Source organism: Camellia sinensis, chromosome 15 (assembly GCF_055761805.1).
Source record: "Camellia sinensis isolate YWXY chromosome 15, ASM5576180v1, whole genome shotgun sequence".
Classification (NCBI taxonomy): domain Eukaryota; kingdom Viridiplantae; phylum Streptophyta; class Magnoliopsida; order Ericales; family Theaceae; genus Camellia; species Camellia sinensis.
Genome location: NC_138975.1, coordinates 138,445,551 through 138,464,673, shown reverse-complemented (window position 1 = coordinate 138,464,673; position 19,123 = coordinate 138,445,551). Strand labels below are relative to the sequence as shown.

The following is a 19,123-nucleotide window of genomic DNA, read 5'->3' as shown; positions in this document are numbered from 1 at the left end:
TCCAATCCGTTTAAATCGTGAAATCAATCCGAACCAATCCATTTAAATACGGATTGGATCGGTTTAGGACTACGGATTTACATAATTAAATAACAAAAATATATATATAACACTTTAATTTCATAAAAATATAAATATAGCACAATACTAGTTTCACAATAAGATGTCTTTTCATAATAGCAACATACTATTCTAGAATTTAAATAACCATAAGAAAATTGATTCCACCATAAGTATTTAGACCATTACAAAATAACGTTAAAAACTAGCAAACAAAAATAATAAAAGAAGATACTATGCGAGTTTAGGTTTGGATTTAAGTTTTATATAAAATAAGAGAAGATACTATGCAGGAGGGTGTATAATAAAAATATAGACTATTTGTATACGGTCCGGATCGGTTCTAATCCGGAACCGTGAGGTTCAATCCGGAACCAATCTGTGAACTACGGATTCTTAATTTTTCAATCTGGAACTGAACTACGGATTCAAAAAATTAATTCAAACCTACTGGATTGGACTGAACTGAATCGAATTACGTATTTTACGAATTCTTTACTCAGCCCTATAAATCAATGGAGTAACTACAATCATTTCATTGTAATATAATTTACTAACTTACTAGCATCTTATCGTTTGTCTTAAAAAATAAAAATAAAAAAACTCAATCTTGCACCAAGTACATTGGCTTCATTTTAAAGTGAAGAATCAGGAGGGTGTAGTTCGGGTGGGTGGGTTGGTTTTATTGGATTATGAGTGGGTCGTGAAATCCACGACCCGTTGATAAAGCGGACGTCTTTCTTCACATGATGAGCCAGGCAAAAGTGATTCTCGTAATTTGTGGACCAGAACGAGTGAGAAAAAGGCTTATGCTACGTGTGAAGAAAAGAAACGCAGGCCATTTACCGAGAAAAGTAGAATGTGAGCAATGAGCATCTTTTAGTTTAAAATTAGCTACGACATACCCGTGCTTAAATATAGCCAAATCAATGTAATAAAATTCAAAGAAAATGTTAAAATTAAGTTTTATTTAAAAATAATAATAAGTGGCCAAGTATAATTGTTTGATTTAGTTTTCACAATTTATTTTTAAATAATTTTTAAAAAAATTAGCAATTAAGTTTTTAAGAAAAATTAGAAATTAATTGATTTAGAAATTAATTTTATATTTTTTAAGAAAAACTAATTTTTAAACTTTTAAAATATTATTTTAGTGTATATTTTCTTAAAAAATTAAAAAAATTGATTCTGATTTTGAAATCAAGCATAGCATTTTTAGGTCCAATCTATAATAATTGTTGTTTGTTGTTAGGTAGAAATAGAGATATGCATAGTGAGATTCAGGCAGTTTAGGAATAAAATTAAAAATTAAATAGCTGTTTAATAGATTGACAAATTATGATTTTGACAGTTTGAAGTGGATTAAAGAATATTTTTAATCAATTATTAAGTATTTACATTATATATAATATTAATTTGTATAATATTTTTCATATATATAACACAAATTATTTTTAAATAATTTTTTTCATAAATATAACTACTAATTTATAATAAATTTTATATCTTAAATCTTTTTCACACTCATTTTTACTTTGATATTTTATTAGAGGTTAAAAAATATATATGTATTAACTATAGAGGAGCAGAGCAATTAGAAAGCAGATTATAAATTTTAAAGTTCAAACCACAATTAACGGATAAAGCGATACGAATTGGTGCCAATCAAAAAAAAGAAGAAGATACGAATTGGTACGGATCGATGTGATTTTAGCGGATTGAATGATATTTTGCATGGTCCTAAGTAGGACATGCATATAATATTTGTTTAGTGTTAGAGCATCCACAGTGGAATGGCTAAACAAGTGTGTTAATGTGTGTTATATGACAAAAAATGATAAAAGTGAGACCTAAAAATGTGTGTTAAGGTGTGCTAAGAGTTTGTTAATTTTAGAGAGTGCGTGGTGGTGCAATTGATGTATGTATTAAGGGGTGTGTTAAGAATATATATATATATAACAAATAAAATAAATAAATAATTTAATTTAATCAAAAAATTCAAGCCCAAAAAAAATCTCAACAAGTATAAAAAAAAAAAAAATTACATAACATCTGGGTTGAACTTCCGGTGAGACGTCCAGGGGGATTTTCGACCGAACATTCAGGAGGACTTTGCCAAGCACACAACTCTCTCTCTCTCTCCCTCACTAGCTAAACACACAACTTAATAACTGACACTAACACATTCGTTAACACTTCCATTGTGAAGACAAAAGTCACTGTGGCGACAAAAGTCATTGTGGCTGGCTAAAAATTTGGCCACTGACACTAACAAGTCCATTGTGAATGCTCTTAGATTCAAACATGAAAAATGTAAAAATACTTCATGATATTTTTGTCGTTTATATGTATTCTATGATAAAAAAAAAAAAAAATTAACATGTTATAATTTCATTTTTAATAAAATTAATTTGTTTAGATTTGAATTTTTTTTAATTATTAAATAAGATCAATGTCGAATACGAAATTTTAAAGGAAAAAAAATGATAATTAAATAAATCTACTTTCATTTTATAATTTCAAAACGCACAATTAAATATATTTATCCCAATTTTACAATTGAAAATTTTACAATTAAATATATTTGTCTATATTTTAAAATATTATAACTTTAATTCTATAAAAAAAAATGGCAAAAGCAACCTCCCATACAAAAAGAAATTGCTTGACAATTGTTTTCAAAAAAAAAAATTTTTTTGTGGACTTCTTTGTATTTTTTTTTATATTTATAAGAAAAATCACTTTTAAATATTATTAGATTGGACAAAATGTTATGAAGCAAATAGATTACAAATCCATCAAAATAAAATTTTCACCAAATCTCTAAATTTAAAAAATTAAAAGAAACGCATTAAAAGGCAACAGAAAAAAATATTTAAAACATCACTAACGACAAAATAAAAATTCGGACTAAAACCCACAAAGAAAGATTAACGAACGCCCGCAAGCCCCATCAAGAAAATCATGAGAGTGGATTAGATTGTTAATGGTTGGGCAAAATGCATCCACAATAATGAAATGACTCATCAAGAAAATCAAGACAGAATGGCCACGACAATCCAACTGAAAAAAGCCCCAATTGTCACAGGACAACTTCAATGGGATCACCAACTGCCTCAACCCATTTGTTCTCTTCAAAACCTTCCTCTTTTGTCATCCCAAATTCATCTCACTCTTTCCTCAATCCCTCAAAACTTCCTCTCACAACCCATCTCCATCTTAAGCTCACTGACACAAATACCAATCACCTAAGGCTCTCCACAGCAAAGGTCAGAGCTACCCCTGATGAGACAGGCCAAGAAACCAGTAGTCGTCTTCTTGTTCAGGAAGAAGAAGAACCACAACAACAACAGCAACCCAACAAGGTACTCCTCCTCTCCTTGTATCTGTTTTTGGGTTTCTCAGTTCTGAGTTCTGACCATTTGCTCAATTGATTTGAATTTCAGTGTCATCTATGGATTCGTTACTTTCCCTTTATTTTTTATTTTTATTTTTGGGTATTGTATGTCAATTATGCTGTTCTTGCTTAGTGACTCAATGAGAGTGTGAAAGTGCTGTTTGAGACCAACTTCAAATTTATATGTCACATATTGAAGCTTATAATTTTGCTTTTTTTGATTTTTTGGGTATTGTATATCAATTATGCTGTTCTTGCTTGGTGAAAGTGCTGATTGAGACCAACGGACTTCATTTGCTCGGTTTGGTTTTGTTTTAGGAATCAGTACTGGAAAACAATATAAACTAATTTATTTTAAAAAATGAAAATTCGAAAACACTCATATTTTCATATTGTTTTTTCTTTTTTGTGAAAAATTAGTTTTTGAATTTGGAAAAACATCATTTGGTGTTTATTTCTTCAAAATTAGCTTCTTGTATTTTTCAGAAAACAATTTCTTGAATGGATGCATTCCCACCCTTCTTTTGGGTAGTTAGTCTAAACCATGTTGTTGATGTTGTCAAGGAAGTAGAGGAGTGTGTGAAATTGCTCAAGAATGCTGCTAAAACAAGACGGGTTGCACCGGAGGAGGTTCTGTCTGCTCTCTCTGTGATGGAGAAGGCAAAACTCAATCCCTCAGGGTTTCTTCAGACTCTTGGCGGGTCTAAATCACCTGGGAGAACCTGGATGCTTATTTTCACTGCAGAGGTTAAATTGATTCCCCTTCTTGTTCTGCTTCCTCTTCCTCTATGATCTTATTTATTCCTTGACCTTTTCACAAAAGATCAACGCCTTATTCTGCATCTGTAATGTTTTGCAGAATAGTTTAAACAGTGGTAAATACTTCCCCATCACAGCTGTTCAGAGGTTTGATGCTGCTGTAAGCACTCTTATGTCTTTTTTCTTTACTTGCAATGGCTTCTAAACTTGGGGTATTTTCACACATCTATGTTTTAGAGGTGAAAAAAAGTTGGGAGTTTAAAATGTTTGTTCATTTTAAGAATGCACTTGTTGCAGCTACAAATGACTCTTTCTAACTTGAGCATACATCATGTGCTTGTGCCTCTTGACGAATGGCTTTCTAATCATAAAGTTGCTTGAATATATTATTGAATTGGGACCTATACATGGACCCTGTAAAGAAAAGAGCTTAGTCAAATGATTGCAGTAAAGAAGGATATTTTCAATGTCATTATTCCATGATGTAATTCCGAGCATGGCTTTAAAGATTTACAGCTGCCTTTAAAACTTGATTTTGTAGGTGAAAATTCAGAATCTCTTCCCATTTATTCAGCCATGTTGATTTTAGGTCATAGAGTGAAATGTTAACTGTACAATCTGTATTGTAGTCCTCAACGAGGCCTCTTTTTCATGTTTATAGTTCACAAACATTTGTTGTTTATAGTTCACGAATGTTTTTAGTCTCTATATTTCTACCCATTGTTTTAAAAATGGTTCCAGTTTCATTTGTTCTTTGTTTTTTCCCTGCAAATCACTATTACTTAAAGCATCTCTTTGGAGTATGGAAAGCAACGATTGAGAATTTCTTGCTTGCCTACTACATTGTATACCCGTTTAGGAGGTTTTAGATGCCTAATATTCAACATTGTACTAAGACAATAGTAGTATTTTTACTTTATCAACTTGGAGGCTAACATATCTTGATCCAGGCAAAGAGGATTGAGAACGGAGTTTATCTGGGACAACTTGGACGTTTAACGTTTGAAGGAAGGTTTTCATGGAAGAATAGAATACTTGCTTTCATATTTGAGCGCGTCCGTATAAAAATCGGACCTTTTAACCCTTTCGAAATACAGTTTGGAGGAAAAGACGAGAGAGAGCCAAGCACCAAAGATCCATTCTTCATTTGGTTTTACATTGATGAGGAAATAGCTGTTGCTCGAGGCAAAAGTGGAGGGACTGCTTTTTGGTGCCGCTGTCGCCATATCGCGAGCTACTGATTTCTTCCAAAGCTATATATACTTGTAAGTAGATTCTCTGAGGCATGTAAAGTAGTTGATACACTACAACAAGTACATTGAACTCGATTCTAATTGAACGTTGGATTGAATTAAAACATTTTCCCAAGCTATAGTGTACGGGGAGGAAATAATTCTCCTCGTATAATCCTGTTGACCAAGTCCACGCTCCTCCGTACGACGTCGCTTTGTCACCTGAAAACACAAACGTGAGCTAGCCGGCGGGTGTGTGCCGGAAACCTCTCCGATGCCTAAGTCAGAAAACTTGACAAATAGACAAAGCTCAAAGTTCTCAGAAAGATTTTGTTCAATTACCTCCTCCAAGGTGATGCTTGTGAGCTTTTATAAGTTTCATATGGCACAATCCTAGTAGGACTTGTATTTCTCCATACAGAGTCCTCCTAGGATTCAATCTCTTAAGGATAATGCTTATCCTTTTACACCCTCCCCCACTGCTCAAACCAAGTGGGATGGTTTTCTTTACGGCCGAACTTCCTTTCGACCGAAGTAAACTTGGCTATATCGAGTCACAGAAGGCCGAACTATCCTTAGCTCGGTCCTCTCCTCCAAATCTTTACTTCGGCTGCCCTGTTCAACCTTGATGCGCTTAGATCAGACTTCCAAGTAACAAGTTCTGACCGACCTAACCATTGTAAGTCACGACCGGACTAACTCTGAGATCGGCCTAACTGTGAGTTGCCTCCAGACCGGAGTAGTTTTACTCTTTCTTGGGCCGAAGTAACTTTGTCTTCCCAAGGCCGGAGTAGCTTTTACATCCATGAGCCGAAGTAACATTTACTTCTCCCAGCCGGAGTAACATTGCTCTCTGGGCCGGAGTATCCTTTACGGCCTTCTTACTTAGTCCTTCGCGTTTTGGGCCTCAAAGCCCAACTTGCAGCTCGGCCCAATTTTTCCCAAAAATTACCCTCTCAATTGCCCCTTAATTCCATCTGCATAGCATGATTGGGATTACCAGTCCACTGGCCGAGCTAGTGTCGTTTTAAGCTTTTCCAGCCGAGCTAAAAAATACTTTAGCCTCTCCAGCCGAGCTAAAAAACTCTTGAGTTTTAAGCCGAGCTAATTTTACTCCTGGCCATGTTTTGTCCGGTCAAAAACGTCTCTTCAATCATAATGTCTGTAACGCTTCCCATTCTTATGACACGTGGCTTGTTTTGGTTGGCTAAGGACGGCCGTCACGCCGTCTTTCGTACTTCGTGAAATTTGAACAGTCCCGCCCAAATTTTGGGCTTTCTAACAAAATCAATCCCTGAGGCTAGGGTCCCCTTACTTTTGCCATTTCTCCATCTTCTCTCTCTGTGTTCTTGCTGCTCGTGCTCTTTCTTTACTGCGACAGTCTTCATCTTCAGTCCTTCCTTATTTAATTCTGGTAAGCAAATCCATTTTCCCTTCATGTTTTTGCTTTTACATTCGTTTTGTGCAACTGTATATCTAGTTTTCGTATGCTTTTGCGAAACATTTCTTCCATTTATCTGCTCTGCTTTTGTACTTTCTATGAAGAAACCAGTAGAACTTGTATGTGTATGAACTATTTTGTAGGAATCTTAGATCCAAAATCACCTAGCAACCGGACTAGAAAACTGTTTGTGTTATGTATGTGGATAGATTCTGAACATAACCGAACTAGAACTTGTAGGAATATCAGTAGTTTCTTCTGACCCACTCTAGCCAAGATAAGATCACCGAACAGGCTTGCTCATACCGAACTCGGTACTTCGGTCTATAACCGAGCTAAGATTTTGGGGCCAAGCCGGCTTTCTTAGTTCTCAAACCGAACTCAGAAAGCCGCCCCTGAGAGCTCAACCGAAGTAATTATACTGTAACCGTTTTAGGCCTTGGGACTAAACCAGCTTTCTTAGTTTCTTAGACCGAACTCAGGAAAGCTGCCCCTAGACGTTAAACCGGTCTAAACTGCTCAAAAACCGAGCTAAGAAACCTTCTGATGAGCCAAGGTAGAACCAGCCAACTAAGCCGAAGTAGGATTTGTATATCTTGCTTATAATTTTGTAGCGCGGTCCAACGATCTGTGCTTAACCCCCTTGCTTTCTACTTTGCAGACTTAGGTTGCCCAGGCCCTCCTGCGTGTGCTCAACCGAGCTTACTGAGCCAAATTTTTGTACCGAAATAACTTATCCGTAATTTATACAACAAATGGGTAAGTATAGATATTTAGTCGAAACCCCTGGTGGCATGGCCGAATTCAGGCAGGACTACCAGATTCCTGATGATGTTCAACTGGAGTTGGCCAAGAAAGATGCTACTCCCTGGGACAATGAAGGCTTCGTCCCTTTCACCCTTCAATCAATAATTGAAACCGGACTACGGTTTCCTGTCCAACCGCTAATCTGCGAATTCCTTAGGCAGACTAGGCTATGTCCCACCCAACTATCCACCAACACATATCGTATTATAATGGGGATAGCCGCATTAAACCACCAAACCGGACTGAATCTTGGTCTGGCCGAAATATTCCATCAGTATTCCATCGGTTCAAAGAATGCTGGGTGGGTATATTACCTTAGAATTCGCCGCCGCCGAGAGAAGATAATTAAGCATACTCCGGACAAAGATCTCAATGATGATGATTTCTTTTGGGTCTCTGGGAACTTTGAGGATTTTCAAGCTCAAATTCCTGGCCGACCTATAAATTGGAAAATGGGAGAGCCTGGTAATTTTACTTCGGTCTTCTGCTTTGTATGTTATCTCGGTTGCCTAATCTGCTAGCCGAACTAACACTTGTCTTTTTTTTTTGCAGATTTCGCCCATCTCCACTCCTTGTATAGCTATCCTAACCTCGGCGTTTTGCGAGCCGCATTTCGGGTTAAAGAAAGAGATTGGGCCAAGCTTCTAAATTTCGAACCGACCTACCGTTACAGCGGTCGACGGAAGGCAAAAGTAACCGATTTTCTTCTCGAGGAAGCACCGGAGCCGGACCCCACTTTGCCCGAGATAAGACTTGTTCCATTAACCGCTGAGGAAGAAATGGCAAAGAAGAGCAGAGTCAGGGCCCTTCTAACTTCAACAACTAGAGCCGAAGTAACACCAACTACTGAGGTGCAGCCTGCCGTCGTGGCCCTTCCTTCACAACGGCCCTCTTCGTCTCGCCCTTCAAAACGCGCCCGATCTATGTCAGCCGAACAACAACTTGTTGACGAAGTCGAAACCGTCCCCCAAAGTCCTCAACCTGCCTCCCAACCTGAACAAACTGACCGAGCCCGATCTCCGAAGTGGGCTCCGCCTTTGATCTTCAACGACCGAAACATCAAAGTCACTGATTCGGTCGTGGGTGAAAAAGACCACCAACTGGCCTTTAACCTGGCCAAAAGTGTGTGCCTCCCTAAGGACATGGAGCACCACTTGAAGCAACTGAATACCGAAATGAAATCAATTCGGTCTGTTTCCAAGTCCATGGTCTTGGTAAGTAGCTGTCTGCTTTTTCCTGTCTAAATTTTTCCAACTCTTACTTCGGTTCTTGTGTGTATGCTTGGGTTTGTAATGTCTTCTATTACTCCAAGTGCTATTTCGGTTTTTGGTTGGTTAAACTATACTTACCAGCCAACCACTCCTTAGCCGACATAATTACTTCGGCTGAGGAGTACTAAGTGTTGGTTTAATCCAGCCAACCACTCTTCAGCCTTACACTTACTTCGGCTGAAGAGTAACAAGGGTTGGTTTATTCCAGCCAACCACTCTTCAGCCATACACTTACTTCGGCTGAAGAGTAACAAGAGTTGGTTTATTCCAGCCAACCACTCTTCAGCCTTGCACTAACTTCGGCTGAAGAGTAACAAGAGTTGGTTTATTCCAGCCAACCACTCTTCAGCCTTACACTTACTTCAGCTGAAGAGTAACAAGTGTTGGTTTATTCCAGCCAACCACTCTTCAGCCTTACACTTACGTCGGCTGAAGAGTAACAAGAGTTGGTTTATTCCAGCCAACCACTCCTTAGTCATGCACTTACTTCGGCTAAGGAGTACAAAGTGTTGGTTTATTCCAGCCAACCACTCTTCAGCCTTACACTTACTTCGGCTGAAGAGTAACAAGTGTTGGTTTATTCCAGCCAACCACTCCTTAGTCATGCACTTACTTCGGCTAAGGAGTACAAAGTGTTGGTTTATTCCAGCCAACCACTCTTCAGCCTTACACTTACTTCGGCTGAAGAGTAACAAGTGTTGGTTTATTCCAGCCAACTATTGAAGTTGGTTTTTCCAGCTAACTTCTAGTTTTTGGTTATTCCGACCAAATGTCCTGCAGCCTGGATCCTTATCCTGGGCTTAGGAAGGGTGTTGGTTTAATCCAGCCAACCTCTAAGTTAGTTTTTCCAGCTAACTTAGAATAAAGTTTGGTTATTCCGACCAAACGTCCTGCAGCCTGGATCCTTATCCTGGGCTTAAGAGGGGTGTTGGTTTATTCCAGCCAACCTCTAAGTTAGTTTTTCCAGCTAACTTAGAATAAAGTTTGGTTATTCCGACCAAACGTCCTGCAGCCTGGATCCTTATCCTAGGCTTAGGAGGGGTGTTGGTTTATTCCAGCCAACCTCTAAGTTAGTTTTTCCAGCCAACTTAGAATAAAATGCTTGCTATGTACCTAATCTTCACTAAAGCTAACTTTTACAGAGAACAACTCATGCTGAAAAGATTCGCTTGTTTTATTGAAGAAAGAAAAAATTACACGTCTTTGAAAAAGAAAAAATAAAATAACTTGAGATTGGCCGTGTTCCATGGCCTAGGGATTGCTTTGCCGTCCTTGTCTTGGTGGTATGCCCCTTTGTCTGTTAACCAAACCACTTTGTAAGGACCGTCCCAGTTTGGCCTTAACTTGCCATCTCCTGGTCCTCCACTGCTTTCCGATCCGCCGCTTTTCCGACATCTGCGAATAGCTCATTACTCTCTGGTTCTTCCACCGAATGAACATATCCTTTGGCAGCGCGGCTGCCATTCGCCGTGACGAAGCATTGCTTTGACATGATCTGATCTCCATAGACTTCTTCAATTATGCCGGTGTTGTTGGGGAACCGCATTACTTGGTGGTAGGATGACGCCAGTGATCGTATGGCATGCAGCCATGTTCTGCCTAAGATGATGTTGTAAGTGGAGGGGACCTTCAATACCCAGAACTCCACTTGTTTTGTCACGGTTCCTGCTCTGACTGGAAGAATGATTTTGCCGACGGGCCATTCTGGCATGGAGTTGAACCCAATTAGGGGAGATACGGCAGGTGCCAAGTCTTTGTCTTGCAGCTTCAATTGCTTGAATGTCACGTAGTACATGATTTCACATGAACTACCCTGGTCAATCAGAATCCGCTTGACGTCAAAATCCTTGACTCGGAGAGTGACGACCAGGGCATCATTGTGGGGGCAGTAAATTCGTTCCAAGTCTTTGTCAGAAAAAGTCATGACGTTTGTTGCCTCCGTCTTCCCTTTCTTGATGGCTGGTTGGGCACTTAGTACTTCTCTAAAGTGTTCTGCCTTTTTGATCGATCCCCTGAGCTCGCATACACGCTCAGGTTCAAAGACTCCATGTATGACATTGATGACGCCTTGAGGCGGGGCGTCTATTGGCATTCCATTGGGGTGGTTATTATGGTCCTGGGGGGCTGGCTGCGTCCCTCTTTCAATGTACTTATCCAAGTGTCCTGCTGCCACCAATTCTTCCAAGTGCTGTCTCAGTGGCGTGCAATTCTCAGTTCGGTGCCCCTTTTCTTGGTGGAAGGTGCACCGTGATCTGTCATCGTAGTCTTTCTGGGCTTCTCCTAGCTTGGCTGGCCACTTGACGAAAGGCTCATCTCTTATTTCGCTCAGAATCCGATATATTGGTTTCTTGAACACCGTTGTTATGGCAGTGCGGATTCTCAACCATTTTTTATCTGGATCTTCTCCGTTATCTCGTCTGCCGCGTCCGTTTTTATTCTGTCGATCTACTGTATTGACCTTTGCTGAGGTCTTCTTTTCTGGCATTGTGGTTGTACTAGATTTTGCTTTTGCACGTGCGCCATCCTCTTCTACCCTGATGTGCTGATGTACTCTCTCCATCAGGGCCTCCATGGTGAGGGGTGGCGTCATGGTAATTGAATCCCTTAGTCGGTTCCCTACTGGTAGGCCTCTTTTATATTGCGCAATGGCTAGATTGGTGGGGCAGTCTCCAATCTGGTTGAATGTCTCCCAGTAGCGACTGTTGTAAGATCTGAGGGTTTCTTTCTCACCCATGTCGATGGAGAGTAGCTGGTCTATCTCCACCGGTGTTTTAGTATTTGTCCGAAACCTTGTTACGAATGCTTCTGCCAATTGGGCCCAGGAGGCTATGCTGCCCTCTGGGAGCTTTTCGAACCAAGTCAAGCCTAAGTCGCCCAGGCTTGATGGGAAGAGTATGCACATTAGGGCCTCGTTTCGCCTGTACACAGCCATGACTTGGCGAAAGTGGCTCAGGTGAGAATACGGATCCGTCTTCCCTTCATATGTATTGAACTTCGGCTGAAGGAAGCCTGATGGTAGGGGTGCGTTTTCGATCGCTGGGACAAACGGCGAAGTCTGTAGTCTTGCCAATGCTTTGTCCGCTGGTTCGTAGGCCGGTCGCGGTATTGGCATTCCAACCTCGACGCTTCCATGCGTTCGAGGAGCCAACCGTTGTAGGGCCGAAATTCGGTGTGGATCCCTTGCCCTGGCATCCTCCTTGCATCGTGCTTTTTCTTCTAGCACGGTTCGTAAGTCGGATGACCTGGGTAGCTCGGTTTGTCTGGATCTGGTTTGGTGTGAATGTGAAGGCCAATACGTACTTCCTTCAGTATATGATCTTTCGGATCTCGTCCTCTCAGACCTGGAGTGACGAGTTCTTGAAGATAAGGAGTGAGTGTCGCCTGTCCTGAGGCTTCTGCTCTCTCCTTGGGAGGGCGTAGTATTCCTACTACGATTCTCTGAGTGGCGAGGGGGCGTTTTATGCTTGCGCCCCTCTCCTGTCGCCACATCTTTGGTCTTTATCTGGCGTTTTAAAGTCTCCATGTCCGCCGCCATCCTTCGAATTAGTTCATCCTGTTCCTTTACGCGATCTTCCAGGGCTTGAGGATCAATCCTCCTCCTTTGTCTGTCAGGACTCTGAGAGTGACGAGGGCTGCTATTCCGCCTTCCCCTGCCACTCCTCCTGGAGTTATGTTGTTGGGGTTCCAACTCTGCCATGGGGGGGACGGAAGGTAATCCTTCTCGCCTTGCGCCCCCCTCTGGAGTTAGTCCGTCGACGGCGGACTGTGGTAGTTCTTCAATGTGTGCCATTGACTTGAGAAAAAGGAGAAGCTTAGTCAAGAGGTTTTGTTCTTGTCTGTTCTTCCCACAGACGGCGCCAATTGTACGGGGAGGAAATAATTCTCCTCGTATAATCCTGTTGACCAAGTCCACGCTCCTCCGTACGACGTCGCTTTGTCACCTGAAAACACAAACGTGAGCTAGCCGGCGGGTGTGTGCCGGAAACCTCTCCGATGCCTAAGTCAGAAAACTTGACAAATAGACAAAGCTCAAAGTTCTCAGAAAGATTTTGTTCAATTACCTCCTCCAAGGTGATGCTTGTGAGCTTTTATAAGTTTCATATGGCACAATCCTAGTAGGACTTGTATTTCTCCATACAGAGTCCTCCTAGGATTCAATCTCTTAAGGATAATGCTTATCCTTTTACACCCTCCCCCACTGCTCAAACCAAGTGGGATGGTTTTCTTTACGGCCGAACTTCCTTTCGACCGAAGTAAACTTGGCTATATCGAGTCACAGAAGGCCGAACTATCCTTAGCTCGGTCCTCTCCTCCAAATCTTTACTTCGGCTGCCCTGTTCAACCTTGATGCGCTTAGATCAGACTTCCAAGTAACAAGTTCTGACCGACCTAACCATTGTAAGTCACGACCGGACTAACTCTGAGATCGGCCTAACTGTGAGTTGCCTCCAGACCGGAGTAGTTTTACTCTTTCTTGGGCCGAAGTAACTTTGTCTTCCCAAGGCCGGAGTAGCTTTTACATCCATGAGCCGAAGTAACATTTACTTCTCCCAGCCGGAGTAACATTGCTCTCTGGGCCGGAGTATCCTTTACGGCCTTCTTACTTAGTCCTTCGCGTTTTGGGCCTCAAAGCCCAACTTGCAGCTCGGCCCAATTTTTCCCAAAAATTACCCTCTCATATAGGAAATGGAAACTTTAAAATATCAACCTGCATATTGAAGCTATAGATTAGGTGCACTATTTTTGTTTGGTTTCGATTTCACAATCCGCTTTCTGAAACATACTAAAATCTAAAATAATGAAAAATTCAAAAAAACTCATAAGGTTTCATATTGTTTAATGAACTATTTGAGAATTCTCCTGGTGCATACATGTTTCTTGGTCATTTTGCTGATAAACACTGCACATACACTAAACAATGGGAATGTCTGGATTGATATTCATCTCAACTGTTTGTTTTGGTTGTGAATTTAGTTTGCATACTTATGTTACATTAACTCTGCTATTTCCCCTAGAGTACCTGCGTCCATCAGATATGACATGGATAAGGGTGTGGGATGTGTCTAACATTCTATCCAATTTAGACTCTTGGATCATTTAATTTGTTACAAATGACAATACATGAAGAAGATGAAACTTACATTTGCTAGTAAAGTAATATTTTTACCTTTTCACATGAATTAGATATAGAAATATCATATTTTTTTTGAATCCTATTTAATGTCTTATATATTTTTACATAATTTACAACATCTCATATAAAAATATTATATAATATGAAATATATGTATATATAACGCGTCTCTGTACCCATATCTAATTTTAAATACATATCTCAAGATCTTAAGATTTAAATTTATGAAGATCTGACGCTTGGATATACCCGCACCCCATACTCGTACACAAGTCTGTGTAGCATAAGTTTTCGCCACTGTATCTATTTGGTTAGAAAACTCATTCTAATTGAGGTAGATATGAATATGAATTAGCTTGAGAATAATCAAGATCTGAAAATTTTCAATCTTAATTTAATGGAGTTATCTTTTATGCCCAAAAAAAAAAAAAAACAAAAATTGAAAATTTTCAAAAATTAAAGGTTTAAAGCTTCAAGTGAGGATCACAATTGATGAAATCTTATTAGAGTCTATAACAGTCCACTGATGTAAGGCACAAATATGCCCATCAAGCCAATATCACTACCCAAAAACAAAACCGAAAAGGAAAACAACAAACAACTAAAAACAAAGAGGACACAAACCAATCTTAGGAATTTGATTGATCAAATCACAAGCAACCACGGATTCAATTTTTTCAAGAAGTGAAAAAATTACTGCTTGTTGGCAGCTAAGGCACGCATGTAGCTGATACCACCTTGGATGTAGTTGACGATCTTTTCTATTGGCGGCAAGCATTCTTTGATATGTGGGTCTTGGACAAAGTTTTGAGCCCATTCATGGAGGCAAGGGAAGTTCGCGGCATTTACAAGACTCGTGCCTCCAATTTCTTCCATGGCATTGAGCCAAATAGGGATCCAACCGACCACTAGATCCAAAAATCCAATATTTTCTCCACTGAAAAACTTTTTCCCTTCGATCTGTTTCTCAAGAAAGGCAAATGATTCTTTTGCAGACTCTATTGCCTTCTCCTTTTCTTCTCCTTCAGCACTACAAGTGTTCCATGCACCAAGGACACACTGGACAGAGAAAGTAGAAAAAAACACATTTAGGAGCCTAAAATTACATAAATTATGAAGGTATTTAGATTATACGTTTGATTAATTATTCACCTGAAATTTGGTATTTGGGAAAGAAACTCTTGTTTTTTTCCTTCTTTTCTAATGTCTGGATCTTAATTTTGAAAGGGAAGAAAAAGGAAATAGAAGAGAAAATAAACATTCTTCGTGAATATGGAGGTAAATTTTTTATGTACAATCACAGTGTACAAACTGTTTTACTTTTTCTTTTCAAATTCAAGATTCAACACTGTACGCGGATCTTGAATTCAGAAATATAAAAGCTTTTCTTTGGTCTTTGCAAATCGATTCAGATTCAAGATCCAAACATAGCCATGACCAAAACCATAGCACAAAATAGAACCAAATTAAAAGCAAAAGTTCAAGAAATTGAATTCATATGTACCTTCTCATCATTGAATTTAGCCCAAAAACGAGCCATGGCTCTCTCATATGGATCTTGAGGCAGCAAAGGGTTGACATTCCATGTCTCGTCAATATACTCAAGGATGACAAGTGACTCAGCAATAGGCTTACCATCATGTACAAGCACTGGGACCTTCTTATGAACAGGGTTGTACTTGAGAAGCAATGGACTCTTGTTCATTAGATCTTCTTCAATGAACTCATACTCCACATCCTTTAGCTTCAGAGCCCATTCAACCCTGGCACAGGGAAAGCTTGTGGTTGTACCTATCAACTTCACTCCTCCCATTATTTTGATAACTATATAGCATTCCTTTTAGTTGTATTTATAGAGAGATTCATGAGTCTGATTTATGTTTTGAAAAGTAAATTGTTGGTCAATTAATCTATATCAGAGAAAGCTCATGGAAGGCACACGTGTTTGACTTGTGAAAGAAAGATCAAAATAAAAATTAGACTGCTTTTTCATTATTTATTTATTTTTATTTTTTTTTTGTTGGGGGGGTAAATGAACTTGTAATATTTTTGTAGTTTGTTTTTGTCAATTTGATCATTATTGTCTGATTGAATCAAATTTACTCTTGTCTGATTGAATCAAATTTACTCTTGAATTTTAACATTATGTCAATTTAATTCAATTAATAATGTTTATTTAGAAATTAGAGTGAAATCCAAAAGTAAAATAGTTCATTTCCTGTCTAATGTACCATTTACTATTGATTCATCATTAAGGTAGTAAAGTAATATAAAGGTTTTTTTTTTTTTTTTTTGAATAGAAGTAATATAAAGTCTATAAATGTGAAGACACATTTAACTATTGATTTAGATTTTGGAGTTGAATTCGTTGCGTGTCCTTGGCGTCAATGGTTTCAGAAGTCAAATTATGGTAACTACATTCATTTAACGTTATACCAAAAATCTAATCTACTAGAAGGATCCATATTAAATGTAGGAAAATATCTCGTAACTCAAATTTTATGGTTTAAAAGTGGTTCAAATGGCCAAAACGACGTTTTTATGTTGTTCTGTACTCAAAACGACGTCGTTTTGGCCATTTGAGCCACTTTAAGCCACAAAATTTGAACTACGTACCCCGATATTTTTATAATCAAATCAAATTAAATTAAGTTTTAAGTTTCACAATCATATTCTTATGTTATTTTAAATTCTGTTCTCTAAGATCTTTAAAAAAAAATATAAAAATTATATTTATCTTGGTCCAATAAAATTACAAAAAAAAAAAAAAAAAAAAAAAGTTGAAGATGGAGGCTTGGCAACATTTAAAAAAGTCGCAGATTTTTTATTTTTAGTGATTTTTTTAAAATTATGCCAAATTTTTTTTTATCTGTTTGGTCTGGATTATTGAAACGAATCTAAAAAGTACATTAGCCAAAATAAGTCTAAAAAGCCTCTGTTTGGGGAGTGGGTTGACTTTTTGGCTATTTTAGTCTCTGGCTAAAAAGCCTGATTTGGGCAGGGCTTTTTGACTTTTTAGCTTTTTTGACTTTTTTTTGTGAGAGATGAGTGTAATGATTATGGGTTGGATTTAATGTTTTATTTTTTTGTAGCTAAAATAGCCTATTTTATTTTTTGTGACTATTTTAGCCCCTAACCCACCAAAACCAACTTCCCAAACTATGCCAAAGTCTATTATTTTTTGCTTATTTTTGTCTTTTCAAAAAAAAAAATTGAAACATTTTTTAAAAAAAAAATTCAATTCGTTTTGTCGAGCTAAATCTAGATGCTTAAAATTTTTTGAATTTTTTTTTTTTAAAAATTACTAAAGACGAAAATAAACAAAAATAAATAAATAAATAAAATAAGCAACCTCAAACCTAGGAACATCATTTATATGCCTGTGTTTGGCAAGGGCTTTTTCAGGTTTTTTTGGTTATTTTAGCCACAAAAAACAAAATAGGCTATTTTAGCCATAACAAACAAAACATCACATCCAACCTATAATCATTACATTCTTCTCTCACAAAAAAAGTCAAAAAAGCCAAAAAGCTAAAAAGCCCTTCCCAAACCAAGCTTTTTAGCCCAGGCTAAAATAGCCAAAAAAGTCAAAAAGCCAAAAAGCCAACCCACTTCCCAAACGGAAAACAAATTTGAAGTTGTGTATCAATGGGATTTTTTAAATCATAAGATAATAATATATATTTTGATTATTTTTAGGACAGTGCTAGTCTCCAGCTGGGTATCTCAATTCGAGCGTTATGTGGGGTCTCTGTAGGCTTACATTGATTATTTGAACCGTTGAATATTTAGAACTCATCTAATACTTTATTCTTATAAAAAATCACGTAGATCGAATATCAATAACCACTTGATCAGATCATATTTGTATCAATAATTTATTTTTAAAATCATAATTTCCATCAACACAAATTTGATTTGATCAAGAAGCTATTGATATTTGATTAACATAATTTTTTGTAAGAATAAAGCACTTGACGACTCCTAAATATTAAACAGTTCAAATAATTGATGTAGACTTTGTGGTGGGTCTACAAAGCTTAATAGCACGCTTTAATATGATTTTAAACCAGAAAGAAACATGGTTCTTATTTTTAAATTGAGCAATGATTGAGATCCGTAAGGCCCTACAAATTTGAATCAGTCATGATGTAGACCTTACACATACATGAGTGAGTCCAAAAGAGATTTCAAATATTTTGGGAGTGTGGGAATTATCTCCAAAAGGGATTTCAAATATTTTCCTTTTAAATTATAAGATAATAACACATATTTTGATTAAAATTAAAACATTACAAATGTCGTGGAATGACTTTTGGCTTCTGTTTTTTTTTTCTTAGAATGTGACTGGTCTTGATTTTACTTTTAAACAAGATTTTTGATTTTTTGTTTTGTGTGTGTGTAAAAGATTTTTGATTTTTTGTTTTGTGTGTGTGTGTGTGTGTGTGTGTGTGTGTGTGTGTGTGTGTGTGTGTGTGTGTGTGTGTGTGTGTGTGTGAGAGAGAGAGAGAGAGAGAGAGAGAGAGAGAGAGAGAGAACTATTATAAGATATTGAAGGGAAATTTTATTATACAAATCTTTTGAAAATGATGTATCATATATATTTTTAATTATATATATATATATATATATATATATTTTAATTACAACTTGACATGGATAGGCCCACAAGGCATACGGCCCACAGTAAACCACCCCAAACCCATCGCTTGGGACCAATGGCATAACCTGGTTGGCAAAGCCCAGGACAGCTGGAGGCCATCTAGACATGGAGGGCCAATGGCATTTGGGCACATGGCAGGTGGGACACGGGCCACATCAGCAGACAAAGATCTGCAGAGTTATTATCACAACACATCACCATTAATGCATCCCATCACAGCATTTATTACGACAGCACCCCCCGCCGGAACAAAGCCTCCATCACTCTGAACAAGGTAAGCTACGGCACAGGCTTTCGGCGAAGGAAAGCACGTCACAAGAGACAGGAAAAATGATAACTAAAGAATATAAGCAAGGATA

General features: G+C 38.1%; 2 protein-coding genes across 2 annotated transcripts; one reads left to right on the top strand and one right to left on the bottom strand.

Moving 5' to 3' along the window:
• Positions 1–2,962: 2,962 nt before the first annotated feature.
• On the top strand, positions 2,963–5,584 carry LOC114284852 (microbial collagenase). The gene is made up of 4 exons (XM_028227799.2): positions 2,963–3,425; positions 4,022–4,204; positions 4,317–4,376; positions 5,167–5,584. The coding sequence occupies exons 1-4, from the start codon at positions 3,159–3,161 to the stop codon at positions 5,455–5,457; spliced, it is 801 nt and encodes a 266-aa protein (XP_028083600.2). The 5' UTR covers positions 2,963–3,158; the 3' UTR covers positions 5,458–5,584.
• Positions 5,585–14,578: 8,994 nt separating this feature from the next.
• Positions 14,579–16,024, bottom strand: LOC114284853 (glutathione S-transferase U7). The gene is made up of 2 exons (XM_028227801.2): positions 15,606–16,024; positions 14,579–15,160 (listed from the first exon to the last, which is right to left on the bottom strand). Exons 1-2 carry the CDS (start codon positions 15,912–15,914, stop codon positions 14,795–14,797), a joined length of 675 nt encoding a protein of 224 aa, XP_028083602.2. The 5' UTR covers positions 15,915–16,024; the 3' UTR covers positions 14,579–14,794.
• Between the last annotated feature and the right edge of the window lie 3,099 nt (positions 16,025–19,123).